Below are 17,526 nucleotides of genomic sequence, written 5' to 3' on the forward strand. Positions count from 1 at the left end.
TCACAGGGTATTTCTCTGATGTAATATTTAGAGGTTACTTATTGCTATTATGCGACATAAAACACATTTTAAAAAAAAAGACTAAGGAAAATTGGTAAATATATTATTTAATTCTAATGATTTTATTATAATATTTTAAATTATTAGTGCAAACAAAAATGAGTGCAATTGGTTTGTAAAACACCACCTTTTAAGTAAAATGGGTGCTATTTCTGATTGTGTGTTAAATTAAAAAAAAAAGTTGCTTCTGCATGGATATCGGGACTTTGTGAAGCTCCTGATCTCTGCGCTGCATTAATTCTAGTTTTCTAAGATATATTAATATTCATGAATCGTAACCACTAGCCTCGGAGCCACAAGCAGACCGTGACCTCTGATCCTCGATGTAAAAATATCTCAAGCCACGTAAAACCCCCTCAGAAAGGAATGATTTGGCTTGGTTTCTCTGCTCTCAAACCATCGTCACCTTCCCCACATTTCTCCTGGCAACCAAATAAACACCCCACAGCCAAAAAACGAAGCCCCCCCTCCTCATGCCCATCTGCTACGGCAGATAAAACATGAGCTGTAAGCCTATTCGATATAACACCAAATAAATGAGATTTATTGAGAAATGCAGGGCAGACCAGAGGTCTCCAGTTGTACATGAACTACAAATCCCATCATCCAGGAGGCTGGTTCCCTTAATTCTTGTTTAGATCATCCATTCTTAAATTCCACTCTAATAGCCCCCCGCAACACCAGCATTCACCAAGAGGGGGCGTCAGTTGCTGCCACCCTATAAAAGTATTCCTTATCAAGCCATATAGCAGAGGGGATATTCGTGCTATATATTTTATATATTATATATGTGACCAATGCTACGGTATTTCCTAATATCTAACCAAAAGATATTGATATTTCTTCAGCGCAATTAATTATCTAGCTTCTTTTTTTGTTTTGATCCTTTTCTATATATATTTTTCATTGTTTTCTATAGCACCATCATATTCCATAGCGCTGTACAATGGGTAAACAGGACAAAACAGGTAATATATAACATAACAATTTGACTTACACAAACAGCAGGTGAGGGGGGGTGGGCGTGCTCAAAGGAGCTTACAATCTAGAAATAGGTACAAAACGCAATAGTTACAGCGGCCGGAAACAGTATTTTCTTTCTAGTAAAAAAACCCCAACTTTTTCCTGCTGTTTCTATGCACATTATCGGGGCTTTTAGGGCTGTAGAACCCTGCAATACCCTCATACCCAGCAAACATTCTGCCCTCCTAGAAAAGAGGTGCAATAGGGGAGGAAAGAGGGGCATAAGGGGAGGAAAGAGGGAACATCAGGGGAGGAAAGAGGGGCATCAGGGGAGGAAAGAGGGGCATCAGGGGAGGAAAGAGGGAGCATCAGGGGAGGAAAGAGGGGCATCAGGGGAAGAAAGAGGGGTCATCAGGGGAGGAAAGAGGGAGCATCAGGGGAGGAAAGAGGGGCATCAGGGGAGGAAAGAGGGGCATCAGGTGAAGAAAGAGGGGTCATCAGGGGAAGAAAGAGGGGTCATCAGGGTAGGAAAGAGGGGCATCAGGGGAGGGAAGATGAATAAGGGGATCTGGTCATTAGGAAGAATGATGGGTTTGTGCTAAATTATATATATATATAAAATGACTTTCCTGTAGGCTATAAAATGTAGCAGTTGTTGAGTGGGAATTTATTCCCACCCGGGACCCGCTAGATAACTCTGAAATAAAGCAGCCGAATGCGACCCGTTTGCAGTGATGTGTAATTATGGCTGAATAATTACATCAGCTCGAGTGTGTTATGAGAGACAAAGCATTTGCATTGTCACATGGGGCAAGGTGCAATTACTTCCCATAAAGACGTGTCTCATCGCACTCATAAAATATTAAGGAGCCGGAGAAGGCTTAATTAGAAAAGACAAAAATAGCAGGGAATCGGGAAAATATATCTACGGGGCTCTGTCTGTTTGCATTACGGAGGCCGCTTCGGCGAGAGGGCCGGCGGATCGGCGTCTGTGGCAACCACCCGTTGTCTTGTGTACAGAAAGAAAGAAAAGACTACAATGTATCCGAGCTTCGCGCCGAGCGTTCGGCTCCGACCGGTGGAAATAAATCATCTCCGCGTCTCCGAGATCTTTTATTTCTCCCAGTCCGAGAAACAACATAAAAAAAGAAGAATTTTACCATTTTACTAGAGAGAGGGGGGATAATAAAATGGAAAAGAGTGGGTATTTTTTTACGCAGCCCGTAAATCTCTTTTCTTTCTGATTTGCCGGCGTGCGGAGATATCGGGAGGCGTTAGTGCGATATTCCGACCCGAACGATATATTTGTGTACATTCGGTAAGCATATCCGCGTCCTCGTTTACAGGAATAAATGCTCTTTTTTGTTAAATCTCAAAATGCGCAAGTGACGTGATACTTCTCGGGTGAGATAATTCTGTTTTGGGGGATAAGGGTTCTGGAAGGGGTTTGGATCCCTTTTGGATATTGGACCCCAATGTAAAATAAACAGAATATTATGAATATTATGTAAATAGACAACGCGAGGGCCGAAAACGAATTGCTTTTTTGTAAACGATAGTTGTATGAAAACTTAAGGCAGAAGAATTGGGACTGTCTCTGGAAATCCAGGCCAGTTGGCAGGCGTGAATACCAAAAATAGGTTTTTTGATCATTAAAACGTTCTATGGGCTTTCCTCTTGGCTATCGTTAAGTCCCTCAGCAGAAATGTTCATCCGGAGGGATGTTCTGCCCCTCCGCTGACGCTGCCTGCGTTATCGGTAATTGGGCAACCCCGGGAATGGCCGCCGTGGGGGTTTTGGGGGGGAGATATCCCGCAGATACATTCCTTATAGCCCGAGGGGGAGATTGAAATCAGCTCCTGCGATGATAAATTATGTCAAGAATTCTTCATGGAAACTGCCACGATCACCTGCGGATAAAGCGCTAAGTTTAACCCTATGAACGCCGGGGTACATAGTCAACTCCAGCTTTGTATTGTCCACAATAATGGATGGTAGAACCAAACTAAGGGGATCATGTATGTCGACAAGGGATGCCGGGAATAATGGTTTGTGTGAACGTTAGTTAACAATTTCAGATGATTTCTAAATGAAAGTATAAAGGATCCGGCACAATTAATTATTTTAATGACCTCTGTACTCTCCGAGAGTTATGCCGGCGCGGTGTGGGGCTCGCCCGGCTTCGGAAGGGAAAGAGCCGGAGTCGCTCTGCTTAACGGCGCGCGCGCAGCGGAAAAGCTTTTAACGCCGCAGGAAGCCCCGCGTAAAACGCATTTCAGTGGAAATCAGAGTCGGTACAATTGTTTGCGCCGAGGACTAATGTCACGCCGAGCCTCTGGGAAGAACAAGCAAACTGTCAGGCTGTAAAAGAAATAAACCCGCTCAACGGGAGCTCGTCCTTAAAGGCTGCACAAACCGTGGGGACCCGTTTCCAGGCGGCTTAGTGTCCTTGCCCCGCATGCGCGACCTTTCCTTCTTCCAGTGCCAGAAATGATAATAACAGCGACAAATGATACTCTGGTGTGACCCCCTACACTGTGCCCCCCCTCCGGACCCCCGGTATAAACCACTTCACTGCAAGGGCAAAGTCATCCTGCTAATGACGTAAAATAAGGTATTTAGAGAATTGCTTGGGTATTGATGACATCAAATTCAATGTTACCAATACCAGTTAGCTAGGTTCCTCCTTTTCCTCCCCTGATGCCCCTCTTTCCTCCCCCGATGCCCCTCTTTCCTCCCCCGATGTCCCTCTTTCCTCCCTGATGCCCCTCTTTTCTAGGAGCTCGGAATGTTTGCTGCGTATGAGGGTATCGCAGGGTTCTACAGCCCTAAAAGCAACAATAATGTGTTTATAAAGGTTATTTGTTTACAAATACAAATGTTTAAATAGAACACAACGTTATTATGATTCTAAATCACTCAGCTACAACGATCAATAGGGTCGCATAAAAAGTCCTGGTAAAGCCCCACCCCTAGCCACGCCTTTAACCACACCCTCTGATATTAAAGGTATCCCGGTTTGACTGCTGGAAATTTTGGGTGGTATGGGGTATGTAGCTTCTCGGCCCTCCTGTGCTGGTTTTTACTGGAAAATGTTTTTTCCCCCTAAAAAAACTGCACTAAAAAAAACCAAAAAAACCGCTAGCTCTTCAGCATCAGAACGACTAAAACTGTTTTGTTTTTTTCGAGTTTTCCGGAATAGGGGACACGCGCATGGCTGCGCCCCGTACGCTACGAGAGATGTACTTTGGTTGTTTTACACTCTCCGCAGGGAAATAGAAACGAGGTAAAAAACAAAAAATCAATATCATCATGTACACAGAAGACGCCGACAGAGAGATAACGAAAGCAGAGAGAATCCGCAATCCAGCGTCGGACGGCAAGCGACTTATCCGACGGATATTACCCCAAAACAGCATGCCGTAGAATTAATGAACATCTAAACAATCAGGCAGCACAATGGCACTGCAGCTTTAAGGGTGACCTGGCAGCCTGCCAGGAGACCCCCGAGAAGCCAGCTTTATTTTGCACGTACTCTAGAAATGATGTTGCCATAGCAACTGGGGCAATTTGGACGAGTTCCAGCAGCATTGAGAGAGAGAGAAAAAAGGCTCCCAGTGGTCTGGAACACGGCACCCCCGTGTCACACGTATGAAGAAACAAAAAAAAAAAGAACACGTTACAATTTAATAAGGTCGCCGACAGACTGGAGGTTGGAAATAAAAGCCGAATTTAACCCTATCTAGGCTGCAACATCTAGAGCTTCGCACGGCAACACAAATCTGAATTGAGGCAAGATCTGGGAAAACAGAATCTGAAACAGAGCACAGAAAGGAGTTGTTTTTTGGGGGGTTCTTTTTATCGGCTTCCACTGGGTGGAGATTCCATGTATTGAAAACCCACGGATTATAACTTAGCGAGCCGAGCCCTCTCTATGTAATGTGTCGGCTCGTCGTATAGTCCGTCGGTTCTGGTTTTGTCGGACCCTTTGGATGTATTGACTGTAAGAAGCACCGCGGAAATTGTGGGCACCGTATAAATTAAAGATAATAATAATAAACAAATAATAATAATGGACAAATATCTATGATGCCCCTCTTTTCTAGGAGGTCGGAAAGTTTGCTGGGTATGAGGGGATCGCAGGGCTCTACAGCCCTAAAAGCCCCGATAATGTGTTTTTTTGTAAAGGGGAGAACAGACTGACAGACGGGACTGCGGGAGACGGGGCTGCGGGAGACGAGGCTGCGGGAGACGGGGCTGCGGGAGACGGGGCTGCGGGAGACGGGGCTGCATACACTTCATGAAGGTCATTCCTTACATGACGGTGCAAACTCACGTGACCCGCACCTACGCGCGTCTACACATTGGCTTGCAGTTAGCAATCTGGCAAGTCCGCATACAATGTGTCGGGGGGGGCTAAAGTAGGCAGCGGAAGTCCGGGTTGTTTATTCAGATTATATTTTTCCTGGGGGAAAAAAACCTAGTCTTAGAATCGAGTGAATATGGTACATATACTAGGATTTTGGGGTGTACTGCAGAAAAATGATACATAAGCGCAATTAAATGCGAAGGGCATGACAGGGCTCGAGATGGTGATAAAAGTGATAATGAGGAGTCCCGAGGAGCCGAGTCGGCCTTGGAAAGTTACGGATACCAGGTTTGTGCCTCCTCTGGGCAACGCTCTGTACCAAAAGACATCCATCCCTACTAACGAGCTCTCCTGCCGCTTTCTATGATGATTCTGGTGCATTCTGGGTAGTGACCGGCCTTTTAAATCATGCGCATATATCTTCCTCTGAAGCTGTGTTGGGGTCTGGCTAATGATCTGTCTATCTGCGTGCCAGGCAGCCAGGGGGGCCGCCGGTAACGACCCGAGTTAAGGCGTGATTGCTCGCTACATTAATCTACCATCGCAGCCGGGAATTTGTGCCAGATATACGTCCCCGTCATAAATAACGCACTGATTGCGCAATTTGTCTGATCGGTAATCAACAGAGCAAAAAGGTCACCCGGAATCGGAGTCATTCCACCGCACCGAGGGATTATGGGTAACGATGTGCCACGGCGTCACACAGCTCCGGTAATGAATGTAATGCAAGGAGGGATTGAGGATAACGCCTAGGCTCGTAATATACATAGCAATGCAGCAGGGTATTCTGGGTAAGAACACGCGTGCTTTTAATTAATACCGGAACATTAATCAGTAACACGGAGTTCCCGGGAGATCGCCACATATCCCACAATCAATAAAATAAATGCACGGGGCAGCAGAATAACGCTTCATCTTCCAATTTCATTCTACCCCCCCCCCCGCGATCTTTCGGACCACCACCTCCTTAATATTGACCGAGGGGTGGAGGGGATTCACAGATGACAAGTCAGCCTCTAAAGGTTTCTCTTGCTGAAACTCCAGATTCAGCATTTTTTGGCACCAAATACTTCTCCGATTCGTCGTGAAAACAGGCAACATATTCAATATCTATAATTATCGCAGAAATTAGTCTCTATTCTTTCGTCGCTCACTCGGAGAAAACAAATAGAGCCGCTTGGCAGGGATGAGCCTGACGGATGCGCATTGCTTTTGGGGTAATTAACCGGGTAATTATGTAGCGGAAGGTCAGGTGTAACGTATATAATGACGATATAAACATTGCATTTGTTACATTGCAGATTACGCTCCGGGGTCTCACCTACCTTTGGTGCTTCTGTTTTTTCAATCCGGGAGATAGAATAAAGGGGGTTGCGATACTTGTTTAATATGACCAGTCCTTCATTGGAACCCAAATCCCTGTGTCCCCCCCTCCATCTCCCTCCCCCCCATCTCCCTCCCTTCCTCCCCCCATCTCCCTCTCTTCCTCCCCTCCATCTCCCTCCTTTCCTCCCCTCCACCTCCCTCTTTTCCTCCCCTCTACCCTCCTGCCTTTTCCTCCCCCATCTCCTTCTCCCCCCCATCCCCCTCCTTTGCTCCCCTCCACCTCCCTCTTTTCCTCCCCTCTACCCTCCTGCTTTTTCCTCCCCCCATCTCCTTCTCCCCTCCATCTCCCTCCTTTCCTCCCCTCCACCTCCCTCTTATCCTCCCCTCTACCCTCCTGCTTTTTCCTCCCCCCATCTCCTTCTCCCCTCCATCTCCCTCTTTTCCTCTCACCATCTCCCTCCTTTCCCTCCCCCCTTTCCCCCTCGTTTGCCTCCCATCAAAACAAGTTGCTTTATATAGCTTCCTTTACCTTTTCATATAAGGGTTTTATGAATACGGACTAGAATTCTAAACAATTTAATATTGAAAGCAATATTATAAACGGAAAGGGAATCTCATATTGTGAGATGATGTTACGTGTTGCGGCACAAGAATAAAGCAGCACTGAGTGTCACTGAAAATAATGCAGAATTAGGGGCCTCTCGTGTGCGAAAAGCGTCGGGTACACCGTATGCTGCCGGCTGCCACGCAGCATTATCTGAATTAAGACCAGGAATTAGAATTTCGCCTTTGTGTTTGGTCATTGCCTGATTTTGCCACTTTGGTTTATTTGTTGGATGCGGTTGGCGGACCCTTCGTGGGTAGAAGTAGAATGGAGACTACGCTCCTGGGTCTGCATCATGTCTTTGTACCACGGCCCGCCACGAGTCACTAGTCGGGATCTGAAACCTTACCTTGCGGGTTGGGGCAGTTCTCTTCGTCGCTATTATCCTTGCAGTTGTTTTCCCCGTTGCACACGAAGCTCTTATGGATGCACATGTTGTTCTTGCAGTGGAATCGCGATGTGGAACAGAGCAAAGGGTGAGCAGCTGGAAAAAAAGAAGCAGACGGGGGGTCAGGCGTCTGTGGACAGGGATCCCAGAATGCCCCTCCACTCCCAGCATCCCCATCCAGCATGAATCAGTAGAGTACTCACTGCAGTTGTCTTCGTCGCTGCCGTCCGGACAGTTTTCGAAGCCGTTGCACTGGAAGCGCCCGATGATGCAGTGGATGCCGCTGGCGCAGGGGAAGAACGTGGGGCCGCACTTGGACTTGGCTTTAGCTGCAAGGGAAAGAAAGAAAAAAGTCAAAAGATGAGTCTACAGAAAAACGCAAGGATCGCAACGCTTAGTAAAAAAACGGGGAGAATGGGAAAAAATAATCCCAACGTAAATAGGAAGCGATACAAGGAAGAATATCACAAATCCACGAAAGAGTTTGAAAGGGCAAGTTCCGTCACTATGGAAACCAGAGGCATATTCTTTGGTTTGTGTGTCATTACGCTCTACAATAAATCTTTGTGCAGACTTACTTTACTCTGCAGTAAAACATCCGCTATTTCCCATAACCGGTTAGATTTCCGTCGGCACCCCACCCCCACCCGGCGGGACGCGGCGAGGGGCTACGTTCGGTTAAAAGATAAAAGCTTTCAACAGACGCCGTTTCTTTCGCTGACAGATTTCCTTTGTATGGGGTCGGAGATCTTTGTTAGAGGCGTTTGGAAACATTTCAAATTTCAAACTTAATTTTTTTGGCACGAAATATAACGGAAGGAAAAAAAAAACAACAACAAGGTCTTTGCCGCGTGCCGACGGGGGGCAGCGTTACAACGAAAGCGGAATAATTGGCATTAGATGCTATTTCTTAAAGGGTGTTGACCCCTCTCTAGGTGAAAAGAAGCCAAGGAAGAAGCGATCCGACGCCAGATCTGCTCATTCCGACCCGTAAAAGGATGGATTCCCTCCGAGTGCGAAGATGAAAGGAGCCACACGTGCCAGCATTCCTGGATTTCCAGAATCAGTCCTAGTTTTTACTCTATGCCTCATCCTCTTACAGTTATGGAATTTGTTTTCTCTTTGTTTCGTCCTGATTATGATGTCATTCTGTTGTTAATCTTGTAATGACGACATTCATTGGAGTAAAAAAAAATTGTATAACAACAGAAAAAAAGGAGAGAGTAGAGCAGAAGTGAGACTTGAGAGCGTGGATAACCGGGCCGCAGAAAAAATCCTCGATTGACCCTATTCCTCGGACAGCCCCCATTCCAGAAACAATAGTTCTAATGGAAGAGCTTTTATCATTCTGTAATAAGAAGCAGCTCTTATAAAACGTATGATTGGGGGGGGGAGATAACTGAGAGGTCGTTACGTTGTATTTTATGTTAAAATGAGAAGCCGGCAAGCTATGAAAACTGAAAACATCCAAACCATCCTTTAGAGGAAACAGAATTATATAATAAGGTTTTGTCCCTCCAGAACATGCCGCTGAGAGTCCAGCAATGCTGATAAATTTTATTTGATACAAAGTATCATAAAGAATATTTTTTATTAGTTTGTAGCGATTACAATTAAATCGGAACGCAGCCCGGCGCCGATACGACGTCTGCATCGTAAACATATAATGGCCGGGACCGGCAGTTACCTGTAAACAAGGATCCCATTCTCCGGTAATGTCCGCCTTTCTCTGACCCACATGAAGGCAAAAGAGGAGGAAAAAGAACAATAGGACGTGACAGTGAGAGATCAGATTAAACTATCTGTTACAGATCACGTTTCAAACAGTCTGATGCGTCTGAGGAAGCGGTATCTGGTGATGATGGGACTGGAAGAATAAAGACGTGTTTTTTATGTATAAACAGATTCCACCTGGACAAGAGACCTCTGAGGTCTCTAAAGCTTATATAACTTTACATTGTTTTATATTTTGGTCCAATTAAAGGCATCAACCTTTGCTATAGACTTTATTTTGTCTTGGGCTAATATGGCCATATTCATATTTCTTATCATGTAATGACCAACATCACAAATAGAATACAACCAGGGGGGAGGGACTCTTTAATATTACTTATATTAATAAATATTAATGTCCGACAAGTTAGAACTTCAATTAAAGAGTAATTCACACCAAAACAACAATGTCCACAGAGGTGCTAGAGATCCATGTTATACCCAAATGAAACAAATGTCTCTTCGGGGTTTAGGGTTTAACGCCAAAATTTGGGAATTCTCTGATTACAGTTTCCATGTAATTGCCTAATTATCTATAATGGCAATGATTATACAGTAAATGATACAGTTCAGTGTGAATAAGAGAGTGGGATGAATGAACGAAGCATGAAATGAGTTGAGGAATAGCTCATTGAGTGGCTGGGGGTATTTAGGATGGATCGGACGACATACAAGTGGTGTATAAGGGAAGGGTGGTGTAAGGGTTTCCTTTGTTAGGGATGATAGATAAAATTACGGAAGCCTTGAGAGTTCCCTGCATGTAATAAATTTTAATCCATCTGCTCTAAACAGAGTATATCTGCCAAATTCACAGCCTCTATCAACAACACTGCGATTCAGTTGTTCTGATCAATGCAGTTCTCTAGCTGGCCAGAGGAGGCAGCAGAGCTTCACCCTGGTGATTGTTAATGGACCATACCATTGTCTATGAGCAAAAAGCAAGAAGGTTAGTAAATGTTAGGGTTTGTGTGATATACGGAATACATTGAGAGTTTTGTTACAAGTCCAATAGATCTTTGAAGGACTGACATTCTATTAACGATGGAATTCCAAAATTCTGTTTTGAAAATGTTTGTTAGACTGTATAGTTAACAAAAACTCCAACGAAAAGTCACCGAGTGAAGCTTGTTTCTTTGTCTGCTTGGGATACTGTGTAGAACGATTATCTACACCCACCCATGAATTGCATTCTGGAACCCAATCAGCTTAGAACGTGTTTTTCTATCTGTATCCTTCTTCATTACAAAAACTCTCTACGGCCTTACTTTACCTTCTTCTAAAAGCCGCTTGCACCTAGACAAACACTACTGAGTGCTGGTCTGAAATACGCTTAGGTGATCTTTTCTGTCTGGAGTTCACTAAAGCCCACAAGGGAGAGCGAGACCCAGGAGGTAGAAGCCCTCAAGAGTGTTTATCTGCGAAACCTTAGTAGTTATTACCTAGGAAGGACAACAAATACCCATTACTCCCTCTTTAACCATACCAATAGTGTTAATGGAAACGCATCACTTCAAAGGATACCCTCTTACAGATTCGTTCAGCTAGCTTTTGCTTTGGAATTTCCTGTGCTACAAAGTAACAAAGCCGGTTTATTCCTCGGTTTATTGTCCTGCTCAACGGCTTATTAAACAAGTGCCCGTGGAGCAGAACAACAACTCGACCTCTGGGTTCCAGGGGGGAAAAGCAGTTAAAAAATAGGATGAATGCTTAAAATGGCAGAGGAACTTGATGATGGTTCTAACGGAAAAGTTCTAAGCGGGAACGGCCATTCAAAACATATGAGTGGGACACTTGCCAAAAACAAAATTAGGAGGAAGGATTGATTTATGAAGCTGTCCAAGCAAAGACGATGCATACACGCAGATTAAATAAACATATTCTTTAATAAACCCAAAAATTGAATTATACCAAATGGGACCTGTGATTTCCAATCAGAGAAGGAGGTAGCAAAGATTTTGGTGGATGGGCTATAATTTCCTGAGATAATAATGAAGACCAGATCTTAGTATCGTCTATAAATATTAGGAGAGTTATGGTCGCCACACCAAGGAAATATAAGTACAGCCTAAGATTCTGTTTAATCTTCTGAAGAACGACGCTAAGAATTTATAGTCATTTCTTGGCAGACCAAAATTTTCTGTCGCACGTAGCCTCACAGGAGGTCGAGCGAAATGTTTAAACCTCCGAAAGGCACGGTGGCAAAGCTCTGCAGCTTGGTGGACCTTCATGGATAAGGCAAATCTAAATTTGAAGACTTGCGTAACTTACGGCATTCTTTCTCGTCGCTCTCGTCAAAGCAGTCGAGTAACCCATCACATTGCCAGGCGCCGGGGATACATCGCCCGTCACTACAGCGGAAGCTGCCGGGGATATTACATTCTGTGGTGAAGTTGTTTCCAGGTAGGAGCTGGCTCTCCGCTGCAAAATAGAGAAGAACACATCACTTTATAATCAAAGATTAACTTCAGTACCTATACGTGTCCTACGTAATTAGAAGAGCCCTGGTCTGTCAACTGGTTACAATGTTGGATACAACCCAGAATTCAGTATAATCCACATGATGGGACACCTGCCAGTAAATAAACTAAAATGGGGAAACTGGTTGAACAGTATAGGGTTTCTAGAGAGCGGTCTGAATGGTGGAGCCTACAAAGAGTCTGAATGGTGGAGCCTACGAAGAGTCTGAATGGTGGAGCCTACTAAGAGTCTGAATGGTGGAGCCTAAGAAGAGTCTGAATGGTGGAGCCTAAGAAGAGTCTGAATGGTGGAGCCTAAGAAGAGTCTGAATGGTGGAGCCTAAGAAGAGTCTGAATGGTGGAGCCTAAGAAGATTCTGAATGGTGGAGCCTACGAAGAGCTTGTATGGTGGACAAATGCCTACACTGGCCATTGAAGCAGTACTGGCTACATACATGATTAAATGGGATATTTTACAGGAACCAAATTCATTTATTGTATAAAAATGGTACTTCTATTATCGCTATGGTCCGAAGTTCTCCGAGCGCAGTGTTTTAGAAACTAACAATCTTCTAGCTGCTGTCAGCGGCCCAAGTCCTGCTGTGAAAAAGAGTACTGGTTGCCATATTCCTCTTATTGCCCTTGTTCATTGCTCCGTGAAAGTGAATGGCTAAAAAAAAGAAATCCCAAAGCTCCGGAAGTGGGGTCAAAGCAGCATGAAAACCAAGAGGATGATGGGCGAGAGCAGATTTAATTTTTAAATATTAAGCTAAATAAAAAAACATTTTCCAATCATTTGTGTAACACTGGCATGGAGGCCCGAGTGTGAATAAATCTGAAAGGAACAAAATCGTAGGAGCAAGAGGCAGCACAAAGCTCTACATGGAAAGAGGAGGCCATGCGAGGCTTCAGAAGTGCAGAGAAGGCCATGCGAGGTTCCGAACAAGGATCTGCAGAGAGCCAGGAGGCTGTACGGGGATCCACGGGGAGCCAGGAGGACCCACAAAGCTCCACTGGGAAAGCAGAGGCTGTGAAAGGCTCCACGGGAAGACATTTCAGGCAAGGCTCCATAGGCAAAGAGGAGGCTGTACAATGCTCCACCGGGAGAGAGGAGACATTGAAATGCTCCACGGGGACGGAGGAAACCTCATAAGGCCCTGCGTGGGATAGAAGCCTCCTCAAGGCTCCACAAGGAGAGAGGAGACCGTGCAAGCCCTGCAGGGAGTGAGGAGGCTGCTCAAGGCTCCATAGAGATGGAGCATGTATACAAAATAATGTACTATAACAAGGTCAAAAGAAAATATGGATAAAAAGGAAAGTAAGCGTAAAAAGTATTTCCATGAATCACCCTGCCTCCCATTCCATCTCCGCAGCTAATTAATTAAATATACACTACCGCTGATATATGTTTTTTATTACTTTAATTAAATATATAACTCTAGGCTAGTAAAACAGACTGAAATATGAACTATGTTAAATAAAATTATGGCTTTTAATTTGCCAAGTACAAGGGTGAGCCATGAGTTTAGATACAGGCCATAAAACGCGCGGGGGGGAGCAGGGCGCAACGGCAGGCTTGCTCTGCTGCGCTTCTACTACTACTCAAACTATCCGAGTATTTGGGGTGGAAGATGTTTCATTCAAACTACAGTAAAACTAGCAGGGCTTTGGAAGACACGGCATTCGTCTTTAATGTGGTTTTAGTGAAGTGAAGCATGGATGACATCATTTGGCAAGAGGTTTGCTTCCTACTGCCGAACATGCCTACAGGACAGGGGTGGAACAAAATGGAAACAGTCGCGGATGTTTAAATATTTTATATTAGCCCTGGGGTAGAATCAGCTGTGAGGCTTCATCACCTGTCTGCCCCGTCAGCTTCCAGTACATAGAGTAAAAGCAACACTGTAGCAAAGTAGGGGTGCAAAAAAGTTTACAAAAAAAATCCCAAAAGTATGCCAGTGGGAAATTACTATTTTTTAAAGGGGTCTGAAGATATATCACCTGCAATGTATCACCTGCACGGAAATAGCTGGGGGGGGGGTGTTTACATGTTGAAATAAGCAAGGATAACCCCCCCTTATGTGTATGCAATGGAAGAATCCGTCTTAATTTCCTGTTCTCGAGATCTGCATATCTCTACCTCACCATCTCTCCCCGACGGTAAAGTCGCTGATTGTTGTTGATTAGTTACGGCAGCCTTTAGAAGGACGGAGAAGAGAAAAGAGGGAACGTGTGGATAGGAGATGAATTAGAGAATGGTGCTTCTGCCACGGGCTGCTTCTGGTCTACTTGTAACGTAAATCTTTAAACTATATCTCAAAGCCATTACACCGATAAACAAATTAAAATGTATATGAGAACATTAAACTGGGTCCTAAGCCGCAAATATCTTTTGAAAGATTAAATAACTCAATTATAAGGATACATAAACCCCATTCAACAATTCCTTCAAGTTATTATGTATCCACATCAACACTGCTTTTTCAACTATTTACTATTAAAAAAAAAACTGTATAATATCTTTCTTCTGCTTTCTTTTAATATATTTTTATATACTAACTACCATTTAAAAGTTTGGGGTCACTCAGCTTCTTTCATGGAAAACAAGGCAATTTCTGGCTGTTACGTAATTGCTAAAGGGTTTTCTAACCATCAATTAGCCTTTTAAACTAAAAGTTGGATCAGCGAACACAACGTGCCATTGGAACACAGGAGTGATGGGAGTGATAAAGAGCCATTGGAGCACAGGAGTGATGGGAGTGATGAAGGGCCATTGGAACACAGGAGTGATGGGAGTGATAAAGGGCCATTGGAGCACAGGAGTGATGGGAGTGATGAAGGGCCATTGGAACACAGGAGTGATGGGAGTGATAAAGGGCCATTGGAACACAGGAGTGATGGGAGTGATAAAGGGCCATTGGAGCACAGGAGTGATGGGAGTGATAAAGGGCCATTGGAACACAGGAGTGATGGGAGTGATAAAGGGCCATTGGCACACAGGAGTGATGGGAGTGATAAAGGGCCATTGGAACACAGGAGTGATGGGAGTGATAAAGGGCCTCTGTACACCTATGAAGAGATTCCATTAAAAATCAGCCGTTTCCAGCTACAATAGTAATTTACAGCATTAACCCCGTCTGCGCTCGATTTCTGATCCATTTGATGTTTTTTTTTTTTTATTGACAAAAATTGCTTTTCTTCAAAAACCAAGAAAATGTCTAAGTGACCCCAAACTTTTGAACGGTAATGCATAGTGATTACAAACAAGCCGCTTTATGCCAGCCGATTCAGAATAATATTCACTCCTGCCGGTTTGGTTATTTAATGTGGATTAAAATACAAATTAAATTAGCAATTATTTGGAGTGATGTGGAGGATCTTACAGAATTCTTCGCTAAATGGTTAATCAAACAAAAACTTCAGAAATACGGACCAGAAAGTATTGCGATAATTGCTTTTTTATTGCTTCTGGGATTTTATTTTTCTTAAAACGATCGGCACGTGAGATTCTCAGGTGGGATTTAACCGGCTCCACGCAGGTATATATACATATATATATATATATACACACATACATACACCCTATATATATATATCTGACTGGCTTCTAGCTACCTTGTGGATATATATATATATATATACACACACAGTCTATGGATATATATATATATATATATATATATATATATATATATATATATATATACATATATATACACACACACACACACACCCTATATATATATATCTGACTGGCTTCTAGCTACCTTGTGCTAGCAATTATGTTTAGATTTTTTTTCTTTTTTTTATCTTTTCAGCGCTCAATAAAAAGAGCAAAAAAGAATAAATGAAGCACAGAAGATGAAAAATACGCCTCATTTCTCCATTACAGTACAAACCGCTACATTTTATGGAAAATCACAGATGCCGCCGCGAAGAAAACAAAGTGTATGAATTTTCTTTGAGACGCATTTAAGATACATCGAGTCCATCTGTCGCTTAATGGGTCCTGCGGTTCTCCTTGGTTGGCCCGCGGAGAACGGAGCGATTCCGTGTGATAACGTGAACGGAGAAAAAGGAAAAAAAGTTACTTTTTTATTATTTATTTTTTTAAAGCGTAAAGGCTGCTGTTTTAATATCCTCTTTGCTTCTGCTTCAGTGGATTGTCTGCACACAGAGGAATCTCGATGAAGCTTCTGATGGGCCTTCGCGCATGTATCTGTCACCTATGATGTGACCCCAGTTAGCGGAACCCAAACCACGAAAGCCGGGGTCTGAACATCGGGTCAAACTCAGATAAATGTCGTTATTTACAGGGTCCGTGACTCGAGCTTCTGAGACCCGATTAACCTAACGGGATTACACGCCTCGCGGACGTGACAGACGCGTTTCGCACGAAAGGCCAAAACAAACAAACGCATTAAAGGCATACGAAGGAAACAAAGACTTGTAGAAGACGCAGATTCTGTCTGCAAGACAATTAACTGGCTGGGCCGGCGGCCGTATGCAGGAGCGTCGGGTGCTTTTAACTTGGTCCTGAGAAAATCGCAGAAAATCGAAGAGTTTTTCGTAACCTGTGCGGGTCAAGGCTGTCCAGACGAGTGCTCGAGGGCCAATATGAGAATGTCAAAGAACCAGCTCAATGTGGAGATGAGAGAAGGGAAGGATAGTAGGGCTGCAATATATATATATATATATATATATATATTTATTATTTTTTTATTTATTTATTACATTTTTATTTAAAATCTAAAAAAAAAATAGGTGACTTTCCAAAATATTACCACAATCTATAAAAATGTGTGAAACGCGGAAGGGGTTTGGTCCTTTCCTCTCCCTGTATTACGTACACAAAGCAATCAATTAATATAGTCGTCAATTCAATTAAGTCTCCACCAGGTAGGTTTGGCACTTTCATTGTGTGACCTTTTAGATGAAATATGTAGATATTTTCTAAAAATATATTTAAAGCGCGTCACGCAGTACTTTCCCTGCACGTCAGGTGACCTGCGGCAGAAATATTCTGGAACATCTAAAGACAAAAGGACTCAGACTTTGGTTACGCTTCCCTTTTTGTTTTGCCTAATTTTTTTTTCCATTAATAAGATTATTCCTTTAAAACCTCTGCCGCCATGAACGCTGGCGGGCTCCGGACCCCAAACAGCTTAGTGATAAATAAATTCCGTGCTTTATTGTTTTGAACCCTCGTGATATTAATGATCCAAGCCTTGTTTGGTCTCTGGGCTCGCTTTTCCCGGAGGACGCGGAAGTAACGTTTCCGGCAATCGCCCCAATCTCCGTGCCGTAGCGAGGTCCCTGTGACGTTGTGCCCTTCAATGGCCGCACATTAATAATTCAGCCGTCGGAGACTTTTTTCCTAGGCGCTTGTGTTCATTATAAAGGTCCCTTTCATACCCTCCTGATAAAAAAAAAAAAAGGCAAAATTCTACTTCTAGTTAAACAAACCTCCTCTGTTCCGAGCGCAGAACGTGTTTGAGTCCCGATGAGGTCCTCTGCTCGCCCCTCCAGCTTGGTCTTGGCCACTCCGAAAAGACGAGAACGTCAGGACCAAGCGAGCTGCGAATGT

The 17,526-nt window shown here is 43.8% G+C and overlaps 1 protein-coding gene across 2 annotated transcripts in view; it reads right to left on the reverse strand.

Moving 5' to 3' along the window:
* Positions 1-17,526, reverse strand: part of LDLRAD3 (low density lipoprotein receptor class A domain containing 3) — a 49,856-nt gene that overhangs the window by 21,672 nt on the left and 10,658 nt on the right. Inside the window, exons 2-5 of one of the 2 annotated variants that reach the window (XM_053449596.1) lie at positions 11,752-11,901; positions 9,398-9,439; positions 7,914-8,039; positions 7,672-7,806 (exon numbers count right to left, since the gene is read on the reverse strand). In XM_053449596.1, the coding sequence (XP_053305571.1) occupies positions 7,672-7,806; positions 7,914-8,039; positions 9,398-9,439; positions 11,752-11,901 (453 nt within the window). The remainder of the gene's footprint in view (positions 1-7,671; positions 7,807-7,913; positions 8,040-9,397; positions 9,440-11,751; positions 11,902-17,526) is intronic. The other variant, XM_053449597.1, reaches the window with a different exon arrangement.

The sequence above is a fragment of the Spea bombifrons genome, chromosome 10, assembly GCF_027358695.1.
Source record: "Spea bombifrons isolate aSpeBom1 chromosome 10, aSpeBom1.2.pri, whole genome shotgun sequence".
Lineage (NCBI taxonomy): Eukaryota > Metazoa > Chordata > Amphibia > Anura > Pelobatidae > Spea > Spea bombifrons.